The 12000-nt window shown below is 45.3% G+C and overlaps 1 protein-coding gene across 2 annotated transcripts in view; it reads right to left on the bottom strand.

Moving 5' to 3' along the window:
* Positions 1-11207, bottom strand: part of Snx3 (sorting nexin 3) — a 31885-nt gene extending 20678 nt beyond the window's left edge. Inside the window, exon 1 of one of the 2 annotated variants that reach the window (XM_052163668.1) lies at positions 10732-11207. In XM_052163668.1, the coding sequence (XP_052019628.1) occupies positions 10732-10893 (162 nt within the window). In that variant the 5' untranslated portion in view covers positions 10894-11207. The remainder of the gene's footprint in view (positions 1-10731) is intronic. The other variant, XM_052163667.1, reaches the window with a different exon arrangement.
* Positions 11208-12000: the final 793 nt, after the last annotated feature.

The following is a 12000-nucleotide window of genomic DNA, read 5'->3' as shown; positions in this document are numbered from 1 at the left end:
TATGGTCAAGTAATTTTGACAAAGAACAAAAAAGATACAAAGGAAAATAAGTTTCTCTTTAATAAACTGAGCCAGAGAAATTGGATTTGTTTATATAAAAGAATAAACCACTGGGCGATGGTGGTGCACGCCTGTAATCCCAGCACTCTGGGAGGCAGAGGCAGGTGGATTTCTGAGTTCAAGGCCAGCCTGGTCTACAGTGAGTTCCAGGACAGCCAGGGCTACACAGAGAAACCCTGTCTCAAAAAAAACCAAAAAACCCCCCCCAAAAAAACAAAAAAAACAACAACAACAAAAAAAGAATAAAACATGCCTGACAAGACGACTCAGTGGGTGACAGCACTTGCAACTCAAGCCTGAGGAGCTGAGTTCAATTTCTGGAACTCTGATGTAAAAGTTGTAGAAGAAGGAACAGCTGCCCCCAACCCCCACCCACATTGCTGTTCCAACAATGTGCTACTGAGCTACAGGCAAGAAGAGTGGAAGGATGTATTTTGGACCAAGACTGTAACTATCATACTAGCTCCAACTTGAACCCAGCAATGATAGAGAAAATAATGAAGTTGTATTTGTAGGTTTATTACTAAAAAGAAAAAAAAAGCATTCTTGAGAACTGAAAATTGGGGAGGCCAATACTGCAGGAAACCAAGACTGCACTTCTAAGGTAAGCAACAAACGGAGAGACCTGAGAGACCTGACGAACAGAGGGAAACAGCCATGAGGAGCCTGGATAAGAGCCGTGAGGAGCCTGGATAACAGCCCCAAGAGTGTCTATCTTCCCTTGGCTTGAAAGGCTGAGTGCACTTGCATAAAACTACAAGCAGGAGAGACACTGGGAGTTAGAAGACTGGCTATCTACAGAGCTACAGCTGAATGGGACGCCTTCCACAGATAAAGGACAGAAACAAACAGGAGACTCTTGCTAGGACAAAGTCATAAACTGCCTGAAGCTTGAGTACATTCCCCACCTACACACTCATCTCTTCCAAAGGCCTAAGTTTTCTAGCTTTTTATGGGTTTATGTATAACCTTTGACCAGTGGCTAATCAGTGGTGTAAGATGATCCAGGGGTGACCCCCAAGAGGCCAGGCTTAAAACCTCCTAAAGAAAAAACAAAAATCCTGCTCCCGAGGTTCACACTACAGACTTACAGGCAAATCCCTAAAATAAACAACGAATAGAAACAATGGACATGGTGGGTCTCTGTCAAAATTGTCTTCAGAGTTTTGTTTCCTTTTATTTTTTTTTTTTTGCCCATAGACTGACAGTGTTCTTAACTTTAATCAGAGGCTGTTTTTGCACAGTGGGCAGTATATATTACAGACTCATAAGAATAAGTGGTGGTGCACGCCTTTAATTCCAGCACTTGGGAGACAGAGACAAGTGGATCTCTGCAATCAAGGCCAGTCTGATCTACAGAATGAGTTCCAGGACAGCCTGATAGGGCTACACAGAGAAACCCTGTCTCAAAAAAGAAACAAATGCCCAAACAAGGTTATCAAGAGATCACTTAAGAGAATGGGATGTGAAGTCAATCCACACGTGAAGTTTGTCATAGAAGTACCAGACAGAGGGACAAGTAATTAAAAAATTGGAGGTCAACGAAAGTCAGAGAGCCAGGTTCTAGTACACCCTGCTTCCTTCATTAAGAGCTGTCCTGTACGTCTCAGAGGCTACCATGACTTATGATCAAATAAGCACAAACTGAACAAGCCAAAAACAATTTCTGAGAGACTAGGCAAATGGATATCTGGTAGTAGGAATCTAACATCCCAACTTAAATGATTGCTAGGGCTGGAGAGATTGCTCAGAGGCTGACCTTCTAGAGGAGCTGGGTTCAATTCCTAGCATCCACATGGCCGCTTACCATCAGCCCTGACTCTAGTCCCAGTGCATCCGACTCCCTCTTGTGGCCTCTGAAGGCACTGTATCCACACAGTGCACAGACATACATTAGGGCAAATACTCAAATACATGAAATAAAAATAAACACCCTCTGGCAAATCAAAATGATTGCTGGGTACTGTATTAGGAAAATTCCAGAGCAGAGAAGACCAAAGAACATACTCCTAAGTAACTCACCAGAGAACTAAGTGCATTCAAAACTGATGGCCTAAACACCTAAAGCTTCCCTTTTTCCTCTTTTCTTAGCCAAGTTCTCTCTACACAGGCTGGTACTCATTATGTACAGCAGGATGTTAACGGAACAATGGACATCAACTACTGAATCTCCTGTCCCTATTGAGTGCAGGGACTGCGAGTGTGTACCACTAACATGGTATGGACATTAAAAAATTCTTAAGCTAGGCATGGTGGTACACACCTTTAATCTCAGCACTTGGGAAGCAGAGGCAGGCAGTTTGAGGTCAGCCTGGTCTACAGTAGCCAAGCCACCTCTTTGTATGTCCATATGATGTGTGCATGTGTACTCAAAAAACAATTTAGTGGAATTTGGTTCTCTCTTTTCAGTTTTAACTTACAGACTGAACTTGGGGTATGAATACTTGCAGGGGGCAAGTACCTTTCATACACTTCACCCTCACACGGCCTTATGAAAAACCACTGTTTTTCTTTATCCTGCAGTCTACCTAAAGCTCAGGAAAATTGTGCTGTTACATATTAGCTAAAAAACTTTAGGTTATGTTCTGTACTTTGATACTTAGAGCCACTAGTTGCAAAAGGACTTTTCTAATGCATGCAAAAAATGACACTTCTGATTCTAGAACCTTGCTTAGTTTCTGGTGGGTCAAAAGCCTGACAATAAAGCTTGAAATCACATCACAGTTAAAGATTGTGCTTGTTTGTGCACATTGAAAAAAAAGTTTATGGAGGTCTGGGGAGATGGATAGTTCAGAGGGTCACAGGTGTTCGCCAGGCACACACAATAAAACGAACTGCGTTTGGATACTCAGAGAAGGAATACGTGCTATGTGCTTAGAGTCCCAGCACTCAAGGCTGAAACAGGAGGATCTCAGGGACTTGCTGACCAGACAGTCTACCAAGTTATGAGCTTCGGGACCTTGTTTCAAAAAATAGGCACAACACCTATGGTCAGTTGATGCTGACCTGTGGAGCTAACAGGCCACACAGAGGCACGTGTGTTTAGGTTCATATACATGCATACAATCCCAACCCCAGTAAATAAATGCCTTAGCGTTATATAATTCTCTCATTTTTCATTTCTTTCCAGTTTGTATTTAACATGAGGATGTTTGTCCATCGCTTGGACTGTCCTTGGACCAAGAAACCTGGGCCAGCAGCCTTCAGAACAGTCAGGGTTCCAGGCTTGTGCTGTGGCGGCCAGCTGACTGAGCCTAAGTGACTTGTCTCTCTATAACCATTTACATCCTGTCAGGCCGGACATCAGCTTTTTCTTTTCTTTCTGAAATGTGTACACTCCAAGTGTATGCGCATGTACAAGATGGGCTTGTTGTGTGGCCAGGCTGGACATTGTGTGGCCAGGATTGACATTGGGATGTGTTCTTCAATCACTTAAATTTTAAAAATTATGTGTATTAGTGTTTTCTGTGTATGTGTTTCTGTACACCGCTGTGTGCCTGGTAAAGCAGAAGAGCATCAGATCCACCGGAACTGGAATGATAGACAGCTGGGAGCCAGCATGGGTGCTGTGGAAGAGCAGCCAGTGCTCTTAACCATTGAGCCGTCTCTCTCCAGCCCCCTCAGTCAGTTTTCTATCTAATTTAAAGCAGGGTTTTCTCACTGAACCTAGAGCTTATCACTTTAGTCAATGCCCAGTGAGCCCATGGGGCATTCCCAGTCTTTGCCTCTCAGTGTTGGGGTTAAAGACACTGGCCACCACACCCAGCTTTTTGGCAGGTGGTGGAGATCAGAACTTAGGTCCTTATGTCTGTGTGGCAAGTGACAGTATCAAATGCCAAACATGTCAGTCATTTGGCTAACAGTCATGTGACAGAGACACCACAAAGGTAATTGAGACTGATGGGAAAAAAATTGCTGTTATAAACCAGTAAAACCAGCAGTTTGAGAGTGGTTTGCTGTACAGTGCTAAAAACATTTAGAGGGAAGTGTTCAACATCCTTGGCCACCAGGAGAATACAAATTTAAAGTGCGCTCTCTCTGGGGCCAGCAGATGGATGGCTGGGCTGATAAAAGCACTTGTCCCCACTTGACAACCTCACTGCAACCCCCAGGACCCAAACGTTGAGAAGAACAGACTCCTGTAAGTTATCTTCAGAAACCTACAGGTAAACCATGGATGTGTGCACCAATACCCCCACAAACCAAAAACTAAACAACCACAAAACCTTTATCTCACCCCAGTCAGAATGGCTATCACTTTAAAAAAAAAAAAAGTAAATTGGCAGAGTTTGTGGGAGTGTTAGAACATGGACAGCCAGTAGTATGAAGGGTCATCAATTATATGACCGGGCTATACCAGGCTTTAGGTCTAAGGAGTCTGTGTCAGCAAATCAGAGGCAGCTGTACATCCTCAATAACTGCTGCGCTATGCACAACTGCTAGTGTGCAGAACCAGCCTTGGTGTCCACTAATAGATAAACAGATAAAGAAACGCGGTACTTATAGGAAATGGAGTTGTATTCAGCTGTATAGAATTAAACTGTGACATTGCAGGAAAACAGATGGAAATGGAATTATGTGAAGCTGGGTGCAGAAAGACACATACTACATTCTCTGCCATGTACAACTGGAAACCTACTCATCTGTGGGGAGCCCAAAGAGGCAGAGAGATGTTCCAGTCGGACAGTAACAAGGAGTCTGGGGAATGGATCGAGTAGTCAGAATCCACCTAGCATAACCAGGCAGGGCTATAAACCACGATGCTGGCAGGCAGTACAGAAAACATAGGTGGTCCTTCTACTGGCCCACCTTCTGCACCCATACTCCTGGCCAGACCTGGGTTCACACCACATGTCCTCCACATTCTCACCAGGTGTGCACCAAGCTGCAACTGAACTTACCTCTTTACCTTTCCTTACCTTCAATGAGGAGGGACCTCATACACGCACGTGCGCGCACATGTGTGTGTGTGTGTGAATGCATCCAGGCACACGGGAGGCCAGTCTTGAGTACTTTTCCTCCAGATGCATCTGGACATGAGACAGGAGTCTTACCAGTCTCTAGACCTCTCAGATTAGGCTGGACTGGCTGGCTACAAGCACTAGGGCTCCTCCATCTTTGCTTCCTACTGCCATAAGGACTAGCTTTTTATATGGCTGCCAGAGGGCTATCTCAGGTCACTATGCTGGAATAAAAGTGTGTGCCAATATGCCCAGCTCCCAGGGCTCCTCATCTTCTAGTCAAGCACCTAACCAATACCGTATTTATCACACAATAGTTTATAAATGTTCTTTTATTGGCTGATTGTAAAAAAACAAACAACTGATCATAAAAATCCAGTCCTGTTTTAGGATGGTGTAAACTTTTCTATTTTTTGAGTCTCACTGAACAGGCCAGGCTTGCCTGGAGCTCACTGTGCGGCCCAAGCTGGCCTCAGACTCCTATCAACCCTCCCTTCTGGCCTCCCAAGTGCTAGGACTGCACGTGTGACCTACCATGTTTTATGACACTCAGTGTTTTGAGCAGTCTCAGTAAGGAACAGGAACCCAGAAACTACTCAAATCTAAGATTTTTGTAAAACAAGTATTCATCTTTTCTTGATTACTTTCATGTTATAAAACAGATGTGCCTAGGGATAAAACCACCTGGCTTAGGTGAATACAGTCTGGGTCTCTAACAAACGTAGCTGTGTTTTCTCAGTCTTCCCTACTGCCTGTATTCCCCAGGGAGACAACACAGTGCACACTAAGAAAAATTCCTGCTTTGGTGTCAAAATTGCCTTGCTGGGAGACTTGTTAAACTATCACTGCCCAAACCTTATCTAGTTAAGACTATCTCTAATGGGGCTCAAAAGCTCTCCACATGATGTGGATGCATGAGATTGGTAGAACAGGTATATACTCTATCAGATTTAAATCCCAGCTTCACCACTAAGAGTTAGGACATTCAGCAAGCTAATGTCCTGAGCAGGGGTGCATCTATGTGTCCACTATGTGCTGAGCAGTGTACTGTGTGGACAAGGGTGGGTACCGCAGTCTTTATCTTTTAACCACAGAGAGCCACCAATATGAAATCAGGCAACTAAAGCACACAGGAGCTAGAGCTAGTGAGGCAGGGTCAGCAGAATCTCTACAGAAGGGACATTCGGTCTCCGTGGGATGGGTAAGTCAGGAGGGCGGGAGGCTGCTGAAGGAAATCTGCCCTCTGGCATCAAGATGACCTGATTTGGGCTCAGGAGTTTAAAGCGCTTGCTGCTTTTGCAGAGAACCTGGGTGCAATTCCCAGCACCCACACAGTGCTTTACAAACATCTGAACTCCAACACCAGGAGATCTAACATCTCTGACCCATAAAGGCACCCAACATGAATGTGAAGCACAGACATTCCTACAGATAAAATAAATGTATTTTTAAAATGATCTAGTTTTCAGTTGGGCATAGTGACACATGCCTTCAGTCCCAGTCCCTTGGAGAGAGAGGCAAGTGGGTCTCTGTGAGCTCAAGGCCAGCCAGGGCTAAATGAGATCCTGTCAAAAAAAAAAAGACTTGATTTTCTAAAGTACTATTCAGGCATGGTGGTGCAGGCCTGTGAAATGTAGACGGGACAGGAATGGAAAGCTAGAGAGTCCAAGGGCAACGCTGCCTCAGAATTCACAATATAAATAATGAATGAATGAATGAATGAATGAATACACACACACACACACACACACACACACACAATTCTGACCCTTTAAAAAAATACTTCTTTATTTAGTATCAGAGGACTGAGCCCAAAGAAAAACCTAGACAGCTGGGCAGTGGTAGCGCATGCCTTTAATCCCAGCACTTTGGAGGCAGAGACAGGCGAATTTCTAAGTTCAAAGCCAGCCTGGTCTACAGAGTGAGTTCCAGGGCAGTCAGCGACAAAGAAACCCTGTCTTGAAAAAAACAAACAAAATAAAACAAAAACAAAAAACTTCTATCAATCAATGTTACAGTATTAAGTTTTAAACTTTAATGTAAATTTCAAATGGCTATTTGGTTAGGTACTAAACAAGATGGCTTCTTTTTATATCAGACTTGCCGTAAGGAGGGTAGCCTCCATGCCAAGCTGTCTCGCTGACAATAAGGTGATCCGCTTAGTAAGTCAGCGGCAGGCTAGCACACAGAAAATGCAGTTGCCCGCTGGCCTGTTTTTTAGAAGTTATTTATATTTGAAAAGGGCCAGACTTCGAGAGTGCTGGGTGCCACTCACTATATTATACAGTCCTGGGAGGCAGGTGTGATTACCAAGGACTTCCTTCATAGAAAGGAAGTAGAACTTTAATTTTTTGGTACTTCGTCCTGCTAGGAAATGGTACTTATTTTTGAACCCAAGGCTAGCTCAAACCTCAAGAAAGAATCTCAATTGGCTACAATAGTAGAGACTAAATACTCGAAAAATTCCCCAAACTATTAACAAACTTCAAACATGGCTGAATTTCCTTTTCAGCCTTCTCTTTAATATACCAAATAATCTGGGCCCTCGGCTTTCCCAGACCTTCCTCATTACAGTGCTCTCTGCTGCACCTACCCATTATGACAATTTAAAAAAACATTAACACTGTGCCAATTATTTTCAGAAGCTGAGAGATACTAATCAAGTGATCCTAATAGTCTTAAACACTGTCCTCAAAGAGAAAAGATAAATGGAGATTGGAAAACTTGTAAAGTGGCACCATCTAGATGAAATTACTCTGTGAATTGGAGCAATTTCAATCAGTCCCTGTAAAACTGAACATTTTTCTCTAAGCTAGAATTAGAGTTTAACTGTAAGATAGTTTAAGGGCCTGAACTCTGAAAAATAAAATGGCTTCCTCCATGATAAATACAATAGCAAAAGGCAAGCAGCAGAAGCAAGGAGAGGATCAGCCGTTTAGAATAGCAGTAAATACAAGTAGGGATGATAAATCCATCTCTCCTGTCCTGAACTACAGAGACCAGCCTGGCATCAAACTCAGAGATCTGCCTGCCTCTGCCACTCGAGTGCTGGGATTAAAGGCCTGAGCTACTTCCAGATCACTCCACCTTAACACAAGCTCATAATTACTCTCAAAAATCATGTGCTGCTCAAGAACAATGTCTCACTACAAGGTGCCCTGAGTTTTCAGTCAATACATTATATACTGAGAAAAAAAACTAACATGTTCTAAGCATTAAAATCTCAATTATGTTTTATTGTTGGGTACCAGTATTTCTAATTGTAAGTCATTAACATACAACCAACTGCCTTATAATAGTAATAAAAAAAAGCAGAGTAAGTATACAATTTATTTTTCTAACTCACTAATCACTTTTAAAAAGGACTGCTTCCTTTGTACATAGCCAGGCCTTAATAGCTATATCCAAATACTCACTCTGTGGTAATAAGGAAGGTCTCACATATTTTAGGAAAGAGAAGCATTACTAGGATCCCTTAACGAGGTACTCAGCAAGATAAGCACTGAGTAGTTAAGTAAGTTGAGGAAGTGAGGGCGGATCCAACTCAACTGTGACAGGAAGCTCTAGCTATGGAAGTTCAGAAACAGGAATACCAAGTTTCATGCCAACACAGGGAAAAACATGCTGGCGAATAAAGGCAAAAGAGGAAGTTCTTTTTTTGTGACAGGCCATATATTAAAGACAAAAATCATCCCCAAAGCTGAAAAGTCACCTTAAAAACAAACAAAAAAGGTAGGTAAATGTCTGTGTGCCATTGTGTCTCAAAGTGGCCAAAGGGACCAGAAGTGGGCACTGGAGCCCTGGGCCTGCAATTAGAGGTGGGTGCTGGGAACTGAACTCAAATCCTCTGCAAAAGCAGTACAGTGTTAACCACTGAGCAGTCTCCCTAGCTCCTAAAATTATCTCTTTTAAAACAGGCTTGGATAAGAATGTATTTCCCTAGGTGTGCTGGAGCCTGAATTTTGCAGTCTTTGGAAAACAAGATACTAATTTGCCTCGTGTTTTACACATCTACAAAGTTTAAAGAGTAGCTTGAAAGGCCAGGCTAGTAAGCTTAGTATCTTAAAAGTCTGATGATGTGACAGACAAGGAGACACATGACTTTTAATTCCAGCAGTTGGGGCCAACCTGGGCTACAAAGTAAGATCAGGGCCACCCAGGGGCTTACATATGAGATCCTATCTCATGCTATCTCAAAGGGGAAAAAAAGTTTGATGATTAACTTTTTTTTCAGATCACTAATTCCTTAAGAACCATTCTTAAGTTTCACAAGCTCAACATACACAGCGCTCCTGGGCCATACAACTTAAAAATGACTAGGATGGCAAATTTTGTTCACCACACCAAAAGTACTTACTTTTACTAAGAAATTTCTTCACATAAACGCTAACATTAACAGTGATCATGCCTGGCGGTGGTGGTGCACGCCTGTAATCCCAGCACTCTGGGAGGCAGAGGCAGGCAGATTTCTGAGTTTGAGGCCAGCCTGGTCTACACAGTGAGTTCCAGGACAGCCAGGGCTACACAGAGAAACCCTGTCTCAAAAAACCAAATCCAAAAAACAAAAACAAACCAAAAGAAAACAAACAGTGATCTTAACTTCTTATGAGTCCTCTAAGGCCAAAACTCTTATGATCATGACAGGGTTTCTGTGTAGCCCTGGCTGTCCTGGAACTAGAGGCCTAGACAGGCTGGCCTTGAACTCAGAAATCCGCCTGCCTCTGCCTCCCAAGTGCTGGGGTTAAAGGCGTGTGCCACCACTATCCGGCATGATTACTTTTTAATACTTAATATTTAGCAATGAATTAATTTAATAAAATTTTTCCAAGTGTGGAAACAAAAACCCTTTAATCCTGATCTACAGAGAAAAAAAAAAAACAAAGCAGTACTTTCATTTACAATTCCTCAAATCACCTGAATTACTTACTGCCCAAAAAAGCCACTAGTTACGAAATTCTAAGTGTACGTTTCTACTTCAGCCTATTCCTCTATTCAGTTGAAGTGAAAAAGCTAAATCTTAGGACAGCAAGATATTTGAGTTCCCCATTGCCAGGCAGTCCTGGATAAGGAGGTAGGTGGCCGTCCACACACCTAGTCCCTTCAAGAGGACAGCCTAGCATGTAAGGTCATCTATCTCCTCCCTGCTAACGCTTCCTTCAGCCCTACCGCAGAAATCTGACGGGCTCTCGTGAACTCCCATCAAGTTCTGCACAGACAAGCGTACGACCCAGGACACTCACTGTAGCTTGAGAAAGGCCTGGAAAGAGCAGCTAAGCTTGGCTTGACTACATCTTGGTAAGCGTCCAGGAAAAAAGGAGAGGGAGAGGGAGGGAGAGAGGGAGGGCTTCAACTTTGCATCCCCCTCCCTTTTCCTCAGTCACACCTAGCTCTCTTTTCAGAGAACAAGTGTTCTCGAAAGATCTATCTCTTCAACTCAAATGTCAAGCCCCGATCGCCTGCTGGAGAGGCTCGCAGAGCTCAACCCACGCCCTCCTCTTCCAGCACCTTCTATAGAGCCGCATAGGTTCTCATACAAACTGTCCGCGGAGAGGGCGAGCCCCAGGCTCACGCCTCCGCCAGCAGACTAGCTGCCCTGCAGGGGCGTCTGGCCCGGGCGGCCGCTGACACCTCGGGGTCCCGCGCTCGCCGGGGTCCGGCGGGGCCGAGCGGCCTCGAGCCGAGGGTAGAGGGAGAGGGGCGGACACCTCACCTTGACCCTGATCTCGTAGGTGGTGAAGCGGCCCCGGCCGACCCCCACGGTCTGCGGGTTGCTCACGTCGATCTCGAGGAAGTTGCTGGGCGGCCCGTAGGCGTCATTCAGGTTCTGCGGCTTGGTGATGAGCCGCCGGGTGTCCGCTACGGTCTCCGCCATTTCGCTATCGCCGCGGCAGCCGCGGGCTCCTCTCCACCGCCGCCGCCGCCTTCTGCCAACGCCGCCGCCGCTGCCGCCGCCGCCCGCCGCGGGGACTCCCGGCTCGCGCGCCGCGCAGCGAACGGAGGCGAACGAGCACGTAGGACGGGTGGGCGTTCGCTCCGCGCGAAGCTCCGCCCCAGGCTTCTCGGCCTTCCGCCCTTCGCCCAAGGAGAAACAGCTGACTGGCCTCGACGCCGCGCCCGGTTCGCAGGCCCCGCGGCGGCCCCGGAGGGACACTGCGGGGTGGGGCTGAGGCGCGGCGGCGTCACGGGACGGTGGGCGCCTAGGATACGGAGGGACTACAACAACCACAATGCCTCGGGCGAGCGCGCCGCCGCCGAGTGACGCGCAGGCGCAGTAGGGAGCTCTGGGAGGGCGGGGGTGTGGGTTTCCGGTTTTTCTGACACAGCTTCTCTGCCGGGAGAGACCCCGGAAACGATTTTAGCTGTCCTGGCGCATTGAAGGCTGTGGTTGGAACAGCAGGAAGGAGACAAAACTGCCTGTACTGTAAGACAGCCAATCCAGTGCTTCACTGTGATCCCTGGAAATTCATTTCTAGAAACCTTGAATAAACATCTCAAATGAATCAGAACACATCTGTAATCCTGACCTTTGGGAAATGAAGAGCAGAGAATCAGGAGTTTGAGGCCAGCCTGGACTATATGAAACCTTACCTTAAAAAAACCAAGGGAACGGATGATGTGACTCACTTGGTAGATTGATTGCCTAGGATTCATAAAGTCCTGGGTTCAATCCCCAGGAAGGACATTAATCCTGGCATAATGTAATGCCAGCCCTCAGAATGCTCAGTGGAGGCTGAGCATCAGAAGTTTCAAGGCCACGCTGTTCTACACTGATAGATTCAAAGCCGTAAAATAAGGGAGTGGAATTTTTAGAACCTGATAAGATCAAACTAAGGTCAAACAGTGCCTAGAGACAGGTCTGGTCCCAGAAAGAAAAAAAGTGGGCAAGATGAAAGCCGGATATCCTGTCTGGGTAAAGCTGCCACTCAATTTCCCCACAAATCCTGGTAAGTTTGTTTTTAAGTGTAAATTTCAAATTACA

The sequence above is a fragment of the Apodemus sylvaticus genome, chromosome 19, assembly GCF_947179515.1.
Source record: "Apodemus sylvaticus chromosome 19, mApoSyl1.1, whole genome shotgun sequence".
NCBI lineage: Eukaryota > Metazoa > Chordata > Mammalia > Rodentia > Muridae > Apodemus > Apodemus sylvaticus.
The sequence above is the reverse complement of the archived record's forward strand: the minus strand, read 5'-3'. Positions and strand labels throughout refer to the sequence as shown.